Source organism: Chroicocephalus ridibundus, chromosome 6, assembly GCF_963924245.1.
Source record: "Chroicocephalus ridibundus chromosome 6, bChrRid1.1, whole genome shotgun sequence".
In the NCBI taxonomy this organism is placed as follows: domain Eukaryota; kingdom Metazoa; phylum Chordata; class Aves; order Charadriiformes; family Laridae; genus Chroicocephalus; species Chroicocephalus ridibundus.
Genome location: NC_086289.1, coordinates 32,721,656 through 32,741,102, shown reverse-complemented (window position 1 = coordinate 32,741,102; position 19,447 = coordinate 32,721,656). Strand labels below are relative to the sequence as shown.

At 41.9% G+C, this 19,447-nt stretch overlaps 1 protein-coding gene and 1 long non-coding RNA gene across 14 annotated transcripts in view; one reads left to right on the top strand and one right to left on the bottom strand.

The window, feature by feature from the left end:
• Window positions 1-6,975, bottom strand: part of BICC1 (BicC family RNA binding protein 1) — a 113,621-nt gene extending 106,646 nt beyond the window's left edge. Inside the window, exon 1 of the mRNA XM_063339234.1 lies at window positions 6,520-6,975. Within this exon, the coding sequence (XP_063195304.1) occupies window positions 6,520-6,967 (448 nt within the window). The 5' untranslated portion in view covers window positions 6,968-6,975. The remainder of the gene's footprint in view (window positions 1-6,519) is intronic.
• A 128-nt stretch (window positions 6,976-7,103) lies between these two features.
• The window catches only part of LOC134517284 (uncharacterized), an 81,973-nt gene continuing 69,629 nt past the window's right edge, over window positions 7,104-19,447 (top strand). For 8 of the 13 annotated variants that reach the window (XR_010071583.1, XR_010071584.1, XR_010071592.1 and 5 more), the window contains exon 1: window positions 12,643-12,692. This is a non-coding gene — a long non-coding RNA (uncharacterized LOC134517284). Of the gene's footprint in view, window positions 7,220-8,755; window positions 8,868-12,642; window positions 12,693-19,447 lie in introns of those variants that run through there. The other 5 variants (XR_010071590.1, XR_010071580.1, XR_010071587.1 and 2 more) reach the window with 2 other exon arrangements.

Sequence of the window (19,447 nt, the reverse complement as noted above, 5' to 3'; positions counted from 1 at the left end):
CTCAAAGTTCATGAAAGTCACTACTGAGTCTTCACCGTAAGGGATACTACTGTGACAAAATTAAATTTAAAAAGCTATTAATTCTTCAACACAGAGGTCTGAAATTAAAGGAAACTAATATGTTTCATTGTTTGACAGGCATAAAGCCAAGAGCCTGAAATAAGTACTCAAAATAGGACATATTTTCCAATGGAGGTAAAGATTACAATATAACCAACAGGAATGTGCAAGCCAGCAATACTTAACTTAGCAGTTCATGCCAAACCATGATAGTCCGTTGTACTACTTAAAAAACACTGAAACTTGAGAAAGTGGTATTATTACAATTGTTAACAATGGAATGCAAGAACATTTTTATACTACAAGTCACACAAATTCATTTCATATATTTATTTTTGTAGAAATAGACTATTCAGCATTTTGGGAATTTGAAAACCTGACAAAGAACTTTAATATTTTCTTTCTGCTACATGCAAGTTAAACACCAAATGTAAATGCTATTAGAAAAGTTCCAGTTTCCCCACAACTATGTCCTTGTCCAGGTTATGCTGATACAGTTCAAGGAACAAAAAAATCATAAAAACCACCAACAGAAATCTCACAATTTAGTTTAAAAAAAAAAAGCAAAAACATTTTCTTCCTCTAGGAAAAGAAACTGTGTTTAGAACCTAGTAAAGTAAAGAGTTTGAGAAAATATTTCACTAAGAATCTGGTCAAAGAAATGACATACGTCACATCTCTTAAAGCTCCAACAGGGACTCGGGGAACTTTAAACAGGAATATAAATCAACAGCACTCTGAGTATTTTTAACTTCAGTTGCAAGCAAGGTACGCTAATTATTTGAAGGATCACAGTACATTTTGTTTTATTATACAGAATTCTGCCACCATCATACACATACAAGAAAATCCAGAAGCAGTAATTCTTGCGTAGCCATTTAAATATAAAAACCCAACATAAATTTAACACGGCGCTTGCCATCTCCACACAGAAGCCATCAGAGTCAGGACCAGCCTATTTAAGTTACAATTGCCTATTAAGCAGTTAACTAGCTCAAAACCTATTAATTCATGTCTTTAGGATCTAGCTTCTAATAAAACTACTGTTTGTAGCAAAGTCTCAGCAGAGGGCCAGGTTTTCTAAAACGTCTTCATCTTCTTCAGTACATTCAAATACAAGTGTTTTTCTTACCCCCCCATCCCCTCCAAACGTTGCTTGTCACACTTACATCAATTTACCATTCTCTGTAGTTGAAACAAACTAATAGAGAGGTTTAAGAAAAGTATTAAAAGGATGCTTTCCCACATAGTTACACATTAAGTAGGGAAAATATACTTGCTTAAATACAGCAAGTTTCACCTGATGGATCAGCAAACAAAATAAATTGGTTATCATCCAGGCATCATAACTAGGCATTGCATAAGTACAGTCTTGGGATCAGGCAACAGCCTCAAGGGTGACCTTTAGGCAAAGGAATTAACAACTGGTTTTCAGTAGATTTACAGTAAATAAGTTTCACCTGGATTACATTGTGCAAAAAAGTTATCTAAGTATTTATTTTACTTCCCTCTAAGAAAAGCAGGGCTTCTTTTGGTGAAAAATTACTAATCAAGCATTTTTCTAACTCCCCATGACAGGCAAAGAGCACCAAAACTGAGGGAGCAGGACAGGGGAAAGCTCACCCAACACTGCAATGGCAGCAGGGAGAGCTACACAAAGGTACTCAGTCAAATGAGCTGCTTGAACTGACCGTTCACACTAAATTTGAATAACTTTTATCCTTACAGCCTGAAAAATAGTAAGTGATCCTTTATTATTTTTAGAAATTAAGTCTACATTATGTAAATTAAGACTGACATGATTCCTATAAATTCAGACTTACTGCAGTTAACATATGAAGGCACTAATGACAGTCAGCTCAGGTCACTACTATTTTCCAAGATTCCCCACTCCGTATCAACACAACCTGCTCTGGAAGATGAGCTCAACAGCAAACAGGGTGCTTGAGGTGACGAGTACTCTTCAGAACTTCCTGAGCATGTAGGCCTATGCTTTTCTTCATGTTTTTGTTTATCAATAGCCAAGACAAATGCTGAATTACCTCATGAAAGAAAACAAAACGCAAAACCACCCATAAAGTCTCTAGATTCCAAAATAAAAAATTACTCAATAGAGTCACCAAACCAAAAGATGATGCATAAAAAGCCCAAAACAGAACGGAGAAAAGCTGAATTCTAACAGGCACATAGCTGTTTTTTTAAAGAAAGAGGTATATGTAATATGGCACCCACACCATTGCTAGAGTCAGATTCTTCTTAAAAACAATGACGTGGATTTGTTTTTTTTACCCAAATACTGTTGTATGTTGGTGCACTATAAAGTCACAAAGTATTTAAGCATGTGCTGTACATGGATCCCATCAAATCCCCCAATGTCTGTTGAAGAACATGGCATAGAAAAAGGATTATCTGAAATACAAGACCAGCATAACAGTTTGTATCCAAGAATAAAACACACCATGCAAGAGAAAAAGGTGGTGTTGGGGTTTTTTGTTGGTTTTGTTTTGGACGGCGGTGGTGGTTGTGGTTTTGTTTTTTTAAGGTGCATGGACAACTTGTCTAAGTCTATTGATGGTTATGACATTAGCCCTTAAGATTATACTTTCTGGACAGTTTTTCTAAGTTTAGTGTTTTGCATTTTTGTAATAATACTCAGCTGCTATGGTAACAGGCACTCAAACATTCACTAAATCATTCCACAGTGTCAAGTCACCTGAGTGTTCACCAGAATTTAGTGCGGAACAGCTATAATTAATAGGGCTACTACAAAATATCATCTTCTGTCACTGCTGAAAAGAATAGCTGATGAGTTTATTCAAAAATAATAGAGAATAATAATAATAAAGAAAATATTTTTTCTTTCTGGAAAAAGTAAAAGTTTAGAGATCTGTTCACCAACAAACTCTGATGCAAGACACACAGCATAAGATAGCTTACATCCCACTGCAAAGACTGAGACTTGTTTATGGAACATTATTCTGCTCATCTATAAGCAAGTAATAAAACAGTCATACAACATAGTTGGGCACAACAGGAAAATATTATTCTTACGTCCAAGGTTTTTACCACAGCTTTTGCATTTTCTGATTACGAACAGAAAAAGCAAAGCTCTCAGAAAAGCTCCCTCTCCCTCCTATTTGATATATTTATCTTAAGGCTATTCAGAACCAAACTTCAACACACCAAAAATGCTAAAACAATTTTTTCAAAGTGGAAAAAAAATAAAATACCAGTAGCACTCAAATCTATCAATATTTTCTGACACCTCAATTCAGATTTGGTTTCTGCTTCAGGTACAGCTGGTAGCAAACTGGCTACATTGATTCTTTTTTTGAAAGAGGTACCCGGTGTCTTGCTACAGTACTTACTCCAGGGGTGGACTCTGCATGTGACAGTAGGGTACCCCAGTCTCCCACAAGGGCCACACAGTCTGCTGAACTCAACGCTGTCCCCCAAAAAACTAACCACAAGACATCAAGTGCAGGAAAGATGAGAATAACCACATCAGAAATGCATATAAAATTCAGCAACACAATCACAGAATGTAACAGAAGCACCAAGCCAAACACTGAGCTTCTTTCTATCCTTGATTGTTTTGGTTTTGTTTTTTTTTTTCACATTTCATCATTAGTACAGTAAACAACAGATGTTGACCAGCAAAAAAATAAGGGATCCCGAGCAAGAATGAGAACATTTCCTGACAGGTTTCTTCAACAGATGCTGTTTCAAACTTGGCTTTATGGCTCTCACTTTCCCATAATATAAGAAAGCTATGATGAACACTACAAGAAATCGTAAGTTTTTAAATCATTTAAGAAGTAACTTTCACAACTGTAAACATGTTCCCTAGCAGCTGGTAAAAGCAAAAGAAGAGCCTTTAAGCATTTAAGATGAACAAGAAGTTCTATTTACACCAGCTTGAGTTTAAAAAAAAAGGCAAAAAAATTGATAACTTTTGGAAATTGGAAATCCGGTCATCACCACTTAGACTACAAAGATGTTCCCCTTCCATTTTTTGCATGTTTTAAGAACTTACAGTGAGGGACCTAGTATTAGAAGCCATAGGAAACATGACCCTAGGAATTGTCTAACCCAAGTTAGTTGCTGGAGATGGCACACTACTTCCTTTTCAATGTTCCTTTCCTACTAGGGGGAGTCAAAGTTTCCAATCCCAAAAGATGACCACAAAAAAAAAGGGGGGGAGGGGGAGAAGAGGTTAAAAAATAAAATCAACTTTAGCTCGTGATCAGCAGTATAACTGACTCCGAATTTATGGGTACCAGTTACAAAACTGGCTTCATGATGCTTTGTGACACCCTGGCAGTAGGAAGTCAAGAGATGAGATGAAAACTTGTAAAGTACAGAGAGGAAACTGAATGAAAGCGATAATTTTTAACAAATAGTTCACAGTTTTCTGACAGAAAGAATGATTATGCTTGCCTCATGCTTCCTAATAAGCAGGTTTTCATTATCAGTAAGTCAGAAAGTTCAGATTTTCACACAAAATCACTCATTACCCAGTCCAACAGGTACTTTTCTTCAGAAAAAGGATAACTATATGATGCAAAAACTCCTCAAACCATCACCTGAAGCATTCGTATTCTAGACTGGACACACAGGAACCTCTCATCAAAAAGCAAGCAGCATTTACTCCCTGTACTCTATCAATCAAACACTTTTTACTACACTCTTATAAGAAAAAAAAAACTTTAAAAAGAAGCAAGCTAAAAAAAGATCTCACATTTTGACACTGGTTACTACTGGATGACACAACCTATGCAGTATTTGGATTCTGCTTAGGAGCTTTGTTTACCCTCGCATGCTTACTACCTCAGGCAGTAGAGGGAAAGGCTGTGTGGGGGATGAGATAATGGAAATTTATTTTGCTACTAGAGGAAAATTTTAGGGCAACCTTCAGTCTTCTTAAAGCACTTTGTAAGTTTTGATCCTTTTTCCTACCACTTCATACACAGAAATACTTTTTCTTCTCAATACCCATGTGTGTTTGGTTTTAAGACACTTTTGATGAGCACATCTTCATAAACAGTTGTTGCTGTTTGTGAGATTTCTGTTCCTCTGAATTCCTTTCTCTTTACTGCATTACATAATGAGATTTTTCTACTAGCACTAAAGTATTAACCGATTAAAGATTAACTCACCCCCAGGGAGAGAGAATCTCAATTAGAAAAATTCCAATCATTGTAGTCACCAAGTCAAACCACAGCTCTTCAGTGACCAAACCAACTCACCCACTCCCGTCCCTCTGGTAGCTCCCACAGCCTCCCATTGCTGGTGGAGGCAGGTGCTCAGGCAGGAGATGGCCAGGCAGTGAGCACCTACAGCTTCCAATAAAGCAATGAAACGCTTTCCCTCTGACACACCACATGGACTATAGCGAAATATTTGTCAGGGGTTTATTTGTTTTGAAACTGCAGGTAAAATACAGGCGTTAACATGGTAAGTGTAACATTAAGTGTTTACAAAACAGTAGTCCCAGTGGAAAGAGTAAGCTTCTCGAAACCACCATCCTCTTTCCTTGTTGATGCAAACATGCTCTAAGATTTGTCCGTGTAAGACCTGAAACTCACCTCCGTTCTCATGGGCTCTTCAGAGCAGACAGCAGGGAACAGCCCAGGGGAATCGCCCCACTCCAAAACATCCTCAACCGGTTTAAATCTATTTATCTGCTCTTCAGCAACAAAACCAGCAAGTGTTACTCTTACACTATTTTGTCAAAAACTGCCTACGTAACTTCCACTGAGAGTGAGATAATTCAAAACATACCGGGACAAAATATGTAGACTTAAGTTAGGAAAAAAGAAAAAAAAAAAAAAGAAAGCGGAGCCAAAGGCAGCGCAGGTCCTGAGGCAGCGGCCGCCGCTGTCAGCTCCGCCGGCGCCGTCCCCGCTCCTCCGGCCGGGACACCCGGCTGCGGAGGCTCCCTCCCCGCGACACGGCTGTTCCTCGAAAGCCCAGAGCCTGAACGGCCCCGCCACAGCAGGGATACCATATTTTTCGAGCGGGATTTCTGAGAGACCTCGACCTTCAGCGCCACAGCCTCCCGGTGCGGGAGGAGCCCCGGTGGGGCCGGCCGCCGACACCACCCGCGACGCCGGGTGCCGCCCGGCCCAGAGCCGCCTCTGACGGCCCAGGGGTGCCCCCGCCACCCACTCCCGGCGGGTAACATGGAGCCTCCTCCCCCCGCAGCCCCGCCGGGGGAGGCCGCGACGGCGCCCAGGACCGGCCGGCGGGGCTCTCGCCGGACCCAAGCCCTTGGCCAGCCCCCGGCCGCCCCTCTGCGGCGCCGGAGGGGCTGACAGGAGGGTCCCCGGCCCAGCCCGCCATGTCCTGCCTTCCCCTTCCCCGCCGGGCCGGCGACGCGGCCCCCTCCCCTCCCAGGCCGCCACCGCCGCCGCCCCGCGCCCCCCGGGGACCGCCGCCGCCTCTCCCCGCCCTCACCTTGGAGCATGGCCTCCAGTTTCTTCCTGTCCACCCGGAATCGCTCCTCGCCCCACTCAGGGCTGTGCAGGGGCCGCGGCGGGCCGGACGAGTCCTCCTCGGAGCCGGGCACGGGCGAGTCGGTGCTGCGCTCGCTGTTAGAGCCCGGGTCGGAGAGGGGCTGCTGCAGGTACCCGCTCAGCGGGTCGCACTGAGCCGCCATGGCGCTGCCGGGCGGACCCCGCCGCCGCTCCGAGCCCCACTCGGCCACCTCCCCGCGGGACGCTATCTGCCCCCACAGCCGCCCCCCCGGCTCATCCCAGCCGCCGCCTGCCAGAGTCCCGGCCCCGGCGCCGCCGCCTGCGCCCGCCTCTGCCTCCGGCTCCCTGCCGAGTGTGCGCGTCCCCGGGCCGGCGGTGGCGTCCGCGGCTCGGCGGCGCCCCCAGCCCGCCCGCAGCCCGCACAGCATCTCCGCCTCCATTGGGCCGCCGCCGGCCCGCCGGGGAGGGGCCGGGGATATCCCCGGCCGCGGCCCGGGAGCAGGGGGCGGCGGCGCGGCGCGGCGGGAGGAGGGAGGGGAGGGCCGGGCCGGGGGAGGGGAGGTGCCGCCCCCCAACGGCACCGCCTCAGCCTCAGGGCCGGGGTCCCTGTCAGCGGGGCTCTGTGGCCGCCCCGTCCGCCCCGGAGGGCGATCCCCGCTCGGGGCAGGCCGCGCCGTGAGGTGAGGGGTGCCGCGCTGCCCGCCGCCCCTTCCCCCGTCCCGCCTCCGCCGCCTGAGGGAGGGCGGGCGGCGATCGCGCGGGACCGGGTGAAGCGCACGACGGGCCGGGTGGGGGGCCTGGAAGAAGGACACCCCCCCCAGCCTAAAAACGATCGCCCCGAGACGTGCCTGTGTGCCCAGGAGAAACGGGCGAGCCATGGTTTTGCAGGCGTGTGCCGGGAACGCCGCTGTCTCGGCGTGGCGGCCGGATCTCCTCACGGCGAGGAGGCAGGGCCCTGGCCGTGGCTCGGCCGTTGGTCTGTAGGAAGCCTCAGGGAAGGCCAAGTGCCTGGTGCTGCTGCCCGGCACCGCAGGGAACCGGGTTCCTTGGCATCCCTCACCTTCCCGGCGGCGGGTGCGTGGCGTTCATCCGCACCCAGCATCCCAGTGCCAGATTTTACCAGTTTGTTTCACTTTACAAACCGTTTACGCCCCAAAGAATGCACTAGTGGCCCGTGCAGCCACGCTGGCCCAGTTGCGGCTGTGGCTTTTCCCTGTTCCTGGGGCCGGACATGCTGCCTGGGAGGCCGATCGCTGCCCAAATCGGGTAGGGGAGGGCAAGGCGCACACACCCATCTCACTTTGGGTCTCTGCAGTGCCAGCCAACTCTTCTCCTGAATCTGAGAAGTCCTTTCTGACAAAAAAAGTTATGCTGCACATCACGCATTCCAACAAAAGCTTTCTGTTTCGATGAATCAGTGTTTTCTGGTGAAAAAGCCGTCAGCTACAAGGTTCTCCGGAAGTGGCATGTCTGGAATCCCTTGAGGTATCCCACCCTGGGAGCATCACAGCTCACCCCCAGTGCTCTCTGTCCTCTGTGTTCTCCAGCACTAGAGCATCTGTGTATTTGTGATGGCCAACCAAGTTGCTGTGCGCACGCTGGAAAGCCATACAGAAATCACAGCTAACTTAGGTGATGGTGGACTCGCCTCACAGTCAACATCAACTTGAAAGGACCATGTTAAAATTCGTCAGGAGCTGCGCTGGTACTCCAGGTAGATGGGAACTGTGCTGTGCCCAGTTGCAACGTGCAGTCATTTTTACAGAGGTTCATGTTCTGGCTTATTACATCTTTACGTGTTTCCCACTTAGCGCCATGACAGTGTGAATTCTGCAACACCCATGGTTTCATTTCTACCGAACATTGTGTGCACGGAGGGAGGCACTCTTCGAGGAAACATCTAGTATTCAGTCGTCTTTAAGTCTCTTGGTGGTCTCAGCCTCTGTGGATGCTAGCCAGGGGTTTGCAGGCACTCCTCACAAGATCCTGGTACTTCTCATGACCGTGAGAAATAAAATGGCTAAAGTAAAAAACAATAGAACAAAATATGAATATATGTCATGAAAACACTGCAATCTCCATTTCTTTCAATAGTTTGCTTGTAGTGTGGCAATACTTCAGGTCTATAGGGCAGTCTGAGGAAAGACTGAAAGCCTTTTTCTTCCCAGTTGAGAAGTTTACAGTTATCAACCACTTTTTTTTTTTTTTTTTTTCAGATGGGCAGGTGAACATTGTCCGTATCAAAACAACCTGAAATTCAGCAAAGTCTGCTGCCTCGCCCCAGGTCAGCACCACCTGGAGTTGTCTGTCTTCTAGATGTCAGGACGGGTGAGTTACACAATCCAAATGTTCAGAAGTTATGAGTGTCGACAGCACCAATTACAGTCCACAGCAGCTACAGGTGCTTAGCACCTCTGAGCAAAACAATTATTTGGGTATTTTCCACTCATAAACTAGGAAGATTTATAGTCAGAGATTCTCAGAGTAGGAGGTCCCTTTCCTTGCATTTTATCAGTTCCTCCAATATAGCCACAGAAGCTTTCTTTCTCAATTAGCTAGGGCTGAACTCAGCGGTTGTTGTTTTTCAGCAAGCCCGTAAACAATATTATAATTCAAAGATCTCTTAAAAAATAATGATGTACACAGTTTAGTTTTTAATCACTGAAAATAACTCTTTCATGGTGTGGTTTTAGACTAAAAATAAGAAGTAAACTCTCTGATTTCCTATTTAAATCCATATAAATGGTCAAAAAAAGAAACAGCTTTAGTGATTAGGAGTTATTGGTAGTATATATTCAGTAGAGTATCGCTTCTGTTGCATGAATGGCATTTTATTTCTCCAGTATATTGCAGTGGAAGAATAAAACGTCTGTTACGCAGAAAACTTGAACTAAGTAGAAAACCACATTTTTAATGACTAAAATAATATTAAATGTGGATACAATTGGGGAAAATGGGTGGAAGTTGGCAGATAAAAGATCAAATGGCTAGTATGAACATCAGCTGAAGTTGACTTTGGCATATACAATTTATGTTGGCCATTTTTCTGTGGCCAGTAGCTTGATCAGAGAAAAGAATAACAGGATCTTTCTCATTTTGGCATACCATGTCTATTTTGCTACATTCTGTCTCTCTTTTTTCATCCTGGTCTCTTTTCCTCACCTCACACACACATAATATCTGCAAATCTCAGAAAAAGCGAAACTGAACGGAAGCATTTTATTCTCACACTCAGGCTATATGCAAAGTCTATTGTATAATATTTGTTGGGCTGAAGTAGATCCTATGATTTTAAAGCAGATTGATGAATTGGTTGATCTGCTGTAATAAGTCACATCTCTTTGGGACTATGCAAACCCCACAAATTGAGAGCGGTATAGGATCTCTCCTGTGAAGAAAGTGGGTCTGCCCTTGGGCCTGCGGATGAGAAATGACAGTCACTAATCAGAGAGCAGCATTAAATGGCTTCAGGTCTGCCTTAGGGCTGCTGCCAAAGCATGAAGCTGATGTATTGCTTCACTCCGTAAGCGCAAGATGTAGAGGTTATCTATCAATGGAAGAGTGATGCAATGTCACTTATCATTAACACAGCACAGTCTGTATTCCAGAGCTTGCATTTATTTATTATTCTCAGATTTATTTACTTCATAACACCATTATGAAGCAAAGTGCTGTCATCTGTATTTTTTTTGAGGTGGGAGCCATGCACTAAAAGACCATCTCAGAAAGCTACAAATTAAGGGTGGGGAAAGAGAAGGAGGGACACAGAATCTTTAAATGTGATCTGTGGTATCTAGAAGTGTTTTTCTAGGGAGAATGCTAAATTTGGGTTTAGTTGTTTAGGAGAAGTTTATTACTGGTTAAAATTAATGCCGGGGGTGCTTTGAAAGGCATTATTTATTGCATTCTTTTATTTTGCAGAAAAGCCCGTCATATTTTGACTTTCATAATGTAGTCTACTTTTCCCAAGTAGGCCCCATTAACTCCAATTTCTCAGAATAGTAGAGTGTGACCTACTGTGTACTAAAGTACCATGCACTTGAGGCACACCAGCAAATAAATAAAAGGTCCTCCACAAGCAAATAAATAAAAGGTCCTCCACAGCTGTTATAAAAACTTTTCCACTCCTAGAAATTCCCAAGATGAATCCTTTTTCTAGCCATAAGAGCAGAGAAATTCTGAAACATCTTCTTAGTTATACTGAATCATTGAACCATAAAAAAAGATGGAAAGAGATCTCAAAAAGGCCATCTAGTTCATCTCCTAACTATGCTGAGTTCGTTCCTGACAAATACTTGTTTATCCACTTCTTTACAATTTCTAATGATGAGGTCTCCATGACCTCTCCAGGAAATTCCTGTGCTTCACTTACCATCAAGAAGTACTTTTTCCCCTTAATAAGTAACTTGAATTATTCTTGCTGCAACTTAAAGCCTTTAATTCTTGTCCTGCCCACCATGGACATGGTGAACAGATTATTTTTTCTTTATATCAACCTTTGATGCTTGTGAAGGCTTTTATCAAGCATTGATCAGTCCTAAAGTGTTCTTTTCATTTAGCTGGTCACTCCTAAGTCTTTCAGCCCATTCTCAGAGGTCGTGTTTCTTGTTGCTCTGCAGCAAACTCTTTTCACAGTAGTCTACATCCTTCCTTAAATACAAAGCATAAAACCGGAGAGAATACCCCAGCTGAGACCTTACCAGTGCTGAACAGAACTGCACGATCTTATCAGGTGTCTCACAAGCTGTACTCCTGCTCATTCATCTCTGTGTCGTGCTTATCCTGTCTCCATGGCATGACATTACTGGCTTGCGTTGACATACTGTAATCCCTAAGTCCTTTTCTGAAAAACTACTGTCTAACTAATGGTTCCTCATTGTGTATTTGTGGTCTTGATTACTCTTGCTCAGCATGGTCTCCTGGTCTTGCCCCTACTGAATTTCATCCTGTTTTTCTTAAAGACCGTTTTCCTGATTTTTTAAAGTCTATTTGCACTAATTCTGTACTTTTGCAGTTTTATTTTTTATGCCTCTAAGAAGCATACTTTCAGTTCCTCACCTGGATCATCAATGAAACACGGAACAGATATGGGCCCAGAATGGAGTATCACAACCCTATTTAATGCATCTTTCCATTTTGACAGTGAAACAATGGTACTGCTCCTGTGTGGAGATGCTTATTCACCCATTTTTATGTCATTGACTGACAATTTTTGCTATACTTTATGGGAATGTTACAGGAAACAGGGTTTAAACCCTACTTCAGCCCCCAAGTATGGCCTCTGCTGCTACTCCCCTGTCTGCAGACATCCCTGGTCTATTATAGCAGCACATTAGTCTGATAGGATTTATTCTTGTCACATCTATACTGGCTGTGTATAGATCATCTTCTTAAGTTAGTTACCTGTTCCAATTTGTGTGATACTTTTTTTCCCCAGAATGTTTCCGGGAGCTGAAGTTAAACTGACTAGGCTGAAATTTCTTGGTTACTTTCCTGCCTGTTTTAAAGAGTCAATATATTTGACCTTTTCTAGTTTTCTGGTACCTCAATCATCACTAAAGAATTTTAAAGAAAGCCATTAATGGCTGTGAGAATGAGCAGGAGAATAAATACAGCTTTGGTGAACCTGACAGAAAACCAGAGGATCTAAAAAAGTCTAGGCTTAAAAGTCTTACTGATCACACGCAAGGTGTTAACATTTGGTAACATTCAATGTGCTGTATAACCTTATATATACACTGTTATTTATTACAGCCGTGCAGTGTTAAACATCTTAATCTCTGGAAGACTTTTCAACAGATGGACTTTGTGAACCTTCTCTTTGCTGAAACATTAGGAGAATTAGAAACAAATGTACGAGACTCAGAAATCCAGGAATTTTCACTCTTGGAAATTGCAGTGGCAATTTCTGGCAAGAGTGCAACCTGTCTCTCATGGCTCTCAGAAGCAAAGTAATAAATTCACACTCTAAATCTAATTAGAAATCAACTGTAAAGAGAGATTTAAACATTACCAATTCGAAGGAATATATTGTTATTGCCTAATTTGTAACGAGAGTAGTTAATAAATAATAGCTTGAATTAGAGTGTAGTTGAAGATCCAAAAAAGACTGAGAACATGAACACCGCACTGGGAATCAACTTGTCATGTCAGGTAATATCCTGCATTGCTGTCAAAGGGACTGCATTATTTATTTATAAATTAGGAAAAGTTGTATCATGATGTTTTCAGTAAATTAGAATCTAAATACTAAATCATGGATTTCATAACCATATTATTTTCTTACTTAAGAGGAAGAGAGACTGTCTCTCTCTCTCTTCTTTAGAAGCCACAGGAGAAAGTCCTCCTGGGTTAAGAAAAATGATTCCCGCCCTGAAACTCTCCTCTTGCCACTGTACTCTTCATACGTGATTTTTAGGTATTTCACATCCCTCCTATTTCATTCAAATAAGTTAAAAGTGGCAGGCAGGAAAGAATGTCTTTACTAAAAGAGGGAACCTAAATCTAAATAATCTAAAATAATTTCTGACATAACTTTACCACCGAGGGGAGTTAATCCTTCACTGAAAGTCAAATATATAATTAAGCAGTTTTCCTCTATATTCCTAAATTAATAGAAATAAAATTATAGATATGTTAAAGTGTTTTCTGCAGTGAAGTTCCAAATGGATCATCCTTCTTTATAAATAATATTGTGATCATTTTTGTTTTGTTATTATTTGTACGTGTAATGTACTTTCTTAGCATCCTGCATGGCTAAAATACTGCATTTAACAATGACGCGTTCTTAAAATCTATTCTTCCATTTGTATCAGCAAATAAGATTTACTAAATTATTATAATAGTCCCTCAATGAAGGAAAATTCTCCTTTACTCTGCACAAACACCCTTGGTCACTCAAGGCTTTCATATTGTGTAAAATGGCTGGTAAAATTCACACATTTCTACTTCAGTAGTAAAGGCTGCTGAGATCACCCTTTGGTTATCTACCAGAAATCAAACAGAAAAATGTGATTTGAGGATTTTTTTGTTTGTTTGTTTTCTCATACAAGTCTGATACTTGATTTCACCACTAAAAATTTCTTGCGCTTTGTGAGTCACTGTTCTGTAAAAAACCCACGTAGATAGATTTAGCGATTAAAACGTGCTTGCTTTTATTCCACACAACTACTCATCTGTGAGTCCTCAGTAGCCACACTCCTGCACTGTTAGGGCTCTGAGTGCACTAATAGGCTTTAATTTCCCTGACCAGTCTCACCTGGGGCCCCACCTACGCTCTCCACCCATGGGCCCAGGAGCTCCATTTAAGCTCTGCCCCAAGCACATGTTCCTGGTTTGGGCTGTGCTAGAGCTCAGTCTCTTGTCCTGTGTGGCTTGGTTGGACATTGGGTCTGTGTTGTAAGTAGGTAGTTTTCTGTCTTGTTTCTGCTGTTCTTGCTCGGGCACCCTGGATGGGTCTTGATGATTCATCACTGATCCATGCCTGAGACAGTTGGTAGGACTTGTTATGAGCACCCTGTTCTTCCTGCTCTGTTGAGATAGTGTGGAATTGCATCTGGATTGGTGGGCCACTGTTGTCCAATGCTCCTGGCTTGTCCTGCCTTGTGGAGCAGCCCTGCCCTTGCTGCTCCCTGGTAGGAACTTCTCTGTTGTTGTAGGAAAGCCCCTTATCAGCTGGCTGTCCTCCATTCCTGAAAAGGACTCCAGCTCCTGGGATGATAAGTGTCAATACTGCAAACTTAAATTGTTCAATTGTGACTGGAATTTCAGAGGTAGTGCTAATGGAGCTCTACTGAGTCTTATAGCAGACTTTTCAGTAGTGCAAGGTGATGTGGCTTTCTGAGTATCAGAAAAAAGAGAGAGACCCTCATGAGCTGCAGTCTGAACTCCTGGCAACTGTTTCTCCAATACCCTTCACTCTGTGTAGTCACATATTCCTCCAGTAGCAAATGCTACTATTTCAGAATTTCCAATGATTTATTGACAAAGTAATGCTCAAGTCTACTTTATGCATGTGTAAATAGCTGAACAAAATATAGGAAGTGAAAAGTCATATCAAAACAAACCACAAAAATATGAGGATTTTTACTTTCCCTTTGGAAACTGAATAATGTGTTTAACATGTTTTATCTAAAATATTTTGTTGAATTGAGCAGATTGTACAACTGCAGGGGGAAAAAACCTACTCTTGAAAAGACCTTCTCTTGGTTTTTATTCAGTTTCATTCCTCTCCTAATACTTTTAGTAGCTTTGATGTCTTTGGTTTTGCATGATTCCTGAAGAACTTCTTGTTCTGTTTTCAAAGACAAAATAAACATATGACCTCTGGTAAAGGAAGGGAGACAAAAGGTCCATGAACTTTAACACAGAACTGGCTGTGAGAGCAAAAAACTTATGAGAAGACATGTGAGTACTCGGTAAGAGGCAGGGAGACTGCCTCATCATAAGCACAAGGAAACTCAAAGTTGGAATAATCTTTCTCTTACATGCTTTTCTTTTTCTGCATTGCACTACAGAAGCTTAGTTTGGCTATGACAATTCAGAACAGTCGGGCTTCTTAGGAGACAATGTTTTTCAATATTTTCTATGCCCCATTTGTATAGCTACTGCTTTAAATTCAGCATAATATCTCTCTGAATGTTAAATATAGTTGTTAAATATAGCCTAAAGCAGTAGCCAAGCTGTACAAATTGCATTGTAAGGACGTATGAGAACAGTCCTGTTTTCTTCTCTTTCAGATCTTGTGCTTTATTATATGCTGTATAATTTGATCATTTAAATATCTAATTTAGGAATCAGAGAGGCGAAGACTTCTTCCTTTTTTGGGGTGTTTGGTCTAACGAGGCAAGGACCTATTGCGTGATTAAATTTTTGGTAAAACTAGTTTATTTTAATGCACATATTAAACATGGGCCATGTCTGGGAAGAGACTAGCTTCCATGCAGCCATGATCTAAATGGTTGGGGATGGTGGGCAGGAGGAGGAGCAAGCCTGGCTTTGCAGCTACAGCTGGCTCCTGTGGCACTAGAAATGTGTACCTTTCCTGTTGGTGCTAGTGGGAAGGTTACTACAGGCCAGAGTACCCTATTGGTCCGTATATTGGCCTTATACAAAGGTAGTCTCAGCAGTCATCTTTTTTTCTCTTCTTTATCTGTGTAATGCTTTAGTGGAGCAGATACTTACTGTGGAATGCCATTTGGTATCTTATACTTTTATGGGGTCTTTTAAAGTCCTCTATAAACAAGAACCGTTTCAGTAATGGTAACAGTCTTGAGCCCAAGAGGCTCAAAGAGGATGCAAACCACCCTTGTCTGGTCTTTTCTGGACCATCTTGAGCTGTGTCTTTCAGGAAACCTGTATTCTCCATCTGGATTTATTTATTAAGGGTTGGCTTGAGTTCTGTGTGTGATCCAGTAAGGGGAACAGATGAATAATAAAAAAAAATTGTTTGTGTTCAGGTCAAAGTCTTCATGTATTGATATTCTTGTTTCTCTTGTTGTGTGTTTTTCCCTGACCGAGGCTTAGGAATACATACTTGGCTACCTGAGCCATCAAAATGCATCATAAGACTTTACATGTTTAGGGCTAAAGATTTCTTTCCCTTTATTCCTTCAGTCTAAAGTGAGGAATGGCGGAATGGAGTGGTACAGCCATGTTTCTAAACACATGGGAAACAGGTAGGCATTTGCAAGAGCATTATCAGAATGGTAATAGAACATAGGGCTTGGACCCTCAACAAGCGTAAACTTGTATGGCTTCAAGGAAGCTATGCTGACAGCTGAACTTTGATGATTTTACATCAGGTGAAAATCTAATTATTTCAACAAAAATACCTTAGATAAAACCAATGTAATAGAGAAATGGTTCTAGCACACAGTGGAATTAAAACCAGAAGTGGAAGAGGAGCATTGGCAGTTCCTACTATCCTAAAGACTGCAGCCAAACCAGCAAAGATTGAAGGAAATGACTCACAGTACTCAGAAGAAAGAAAAACATCATAGTAATGGCAAGAAAAGCTAGGTTAATGTAACCAAACTGTTGAAGTCAAGTTTACTAGCCCACAGAGGCAGAGACAGGAAGCACTGAAATGACTGAATTACATTCCTAAAACAAGTCTGTAATAGTGTTTTATCAGGTTAGTGACTGTAAATGGCCAAGAACTCCAGTGGACATGAAGGAATACATTTTGCTCTTGGACACTTTTACACAGACATGTTGGAGTAAATTAATTTGCACATGTAACAGATAAAGATTTGATCCAAAGGCCTTAGTGTAACAAATACTCTTTGGCAGTACTGTGAAGCATGTTTTTTAGTTTGCCTAATAAGTAACTGACACTCAATTTGCTGATAATATAATTTTTAAAATGTAAAATGTTACTTTCAAAATACCCTGTATTTTGATGATTTCTGGGCTAACGTTTGTATTGCTCTTAAACAAAACTAAAAACCTCTAAACACAATTACTAGCAAGACTAATTATGTAGGAATGCTTGCTATCTTCCTGCATGAATGAGCTACAAATAGTTAAGCCAAACCTGGGCTTCCACTGTAATAAACTAAGGTTGTATGTTGACATAGCATTCATCTGAAAAATAGTTTAAGTAACTTAGTATTTATTTCCCAACACAAACAATTAATTTAACAGTATTTTTCTGGAACAGTTGGTGTTGCCCTCAGCACAATCTCAGTGTTACTGTGGCTGCAGACAGCACCGTTGCCTGATTGATAGCCATTCTTTTTTATTCTTTTAAAGGAGCAGTCAGTTGATGACAGGATGTGGACACAGGTTAGCACACAAAGTCCTGATCAGATCTTACTTAGAACATGATCACCTTAAGGGTGGGCAGATATTGGAACAGGTTGCACAGGGACACTGTGGGATTTCCATCCTTGGAGGTACCAGAACTTGACTGGACAAGGCTGTCAGCAACCTGATCTAATTGGCCCTGCTTTGGTTGGGTTTAATGACCTTCCACTTTAATTCTGTCTATTTCACATAAGAAAATAGAATCATATACTGAGGATTTTTTCTGAATTTGCCTTTCAAACTGTTGTATGCTCTTATTCTAGAAATAGTCCAGACCACAATTTTCTAGTTTACTTATAAGGATGTTATGTGCAATTTTGTTAAAGGCTTATTTTACTGTTAATATACCCTACATCTGCTAGTTGAAGCTATGATATTGTTGACAAATCTGGCCATGCTCTATGCCCTATTTGTTCAAAAATCACTTACTAATAATTTGTTCTAGTATCATCTTTATCTTTCCAGTTTCCCACTTTTTTTCTCATTTTGGATTTGTTGCTGCACTCTTGTATTCTTTTTATGTCTCACTTTTTTTCTGAGGACTGTGATTCATGGCTTCTTTTTTTTAAAAAAAAGATGGTCCCTGATGTCTTGCATGGCTCTTCTACTGTGGTAACTGGAGCTGCTTCTTTTCTCTTGTTCTGCATAATGCTTTGATTACTATAGATGGGGGGCATGGGGACAGAGTTAGGTTTGGCATGAAAGCACTGTTTATTGTCTAATGGAGGCAGCAACTAGTCTCTCCCCTGGAGCTACATGTTACAATCGACTGGTATCAAGTAAATAGTCATCTTTTGTAAGGTTGACCACACTAACATTGTTTTTCTGCTGAGCAATTTTCTGGCAGCAGAAGAGAAAGATCTGCTCTCTAAAAATGCTAAACTGGAGACTGCTGGGATTATTGTCTTTCTGGACTTAGTTGGTGTAGGTGAGTACATTAAAAAAATAACTTTCTCAGAAAACTGATGGAATTAGGCAGTTGACTTAAATATTTACAGTAGGAAACAAGAACCTAATTTCTTTTTGTGCCCTCTGGAAATGTCTTTTCCACTTACTGCTGCCTTCTATAGTCTAGTTTTTCTGCAAAGCTGTGAACAACATTGGGATTAATCCAAACGAAACCTTTTCAGGCATCGTTTGGAGTAGTGACTGTCTAGGACTACCCATCACAAGTTACCATGGACCATACAGGAGGTATAAAGTACAAGTAACTTTGCAAATGTATTTTTACATATACAAATCTGCCTATGTTCTGAGCGAATGTCATAGTGCTTGAGCTGGTGCAGTCGCCAGAGTAGTTTCAGATATGCAGGTATGTCTTGCAATCTGAGGGGCACTGAGAGGCTTGGATGGCTTCAAGGTATGTGGCTTACTGCACTTTGTCACAACTACCAAAGTACGTAGCAATATTTTACTTCCCTGGATGCATATTGCACTTCTGTATGCAGTTATAATATGGAGCTATGCATGGATGAAATGCAAAATAATTAAACAGTCTTCCATTCCTTTTTTGTCCTAGTATGTGCACTTTTAAATGTGATGAATCGCTAACTTGACTTGGTTAACCCTAGGGGAAGGCCTTTTAATTATTAACTTAAATAGTTGTGGGAGTTTTGCACATTTTGCTCTAAGAATGTTATGCATTTTATACTAAAATGGACTGAGTGTGTCTTATCTGACTGTCGGGGTATTTAAAATAAACAAATCTTTTAATATCAGTCAAAACCACTGGCTGAGACATTGAACCAAATTAATCTTGAGGTGCAGCAGTGACGCCAGCTAACAAGAGCGGTGCCCTTCCATACAGCCATCACGTGCAAGAAAGAGCTGGTGGAGTTAGCAAAGAGCAGTATAATTTGAGAGTGATGTAAGAAAGCAGGGAGATAGGAGGCTCTCATTTGAGATGTAATATTGCAATATGAGGGCTTCTGCACAGATGCTGTGTGCACTAAATGAAGCTCACTTAACTAATCTGTACTCTTCCTGAACTCATTTTGTGAAACAAGCTGAATTATGCTGGAGTGGCAAAGGGCGTGTAGGTCTTGAGGTGAGAGCAGATGAAAGATGCAGAATCACTTATATGTAGAAACAGTCCAGAA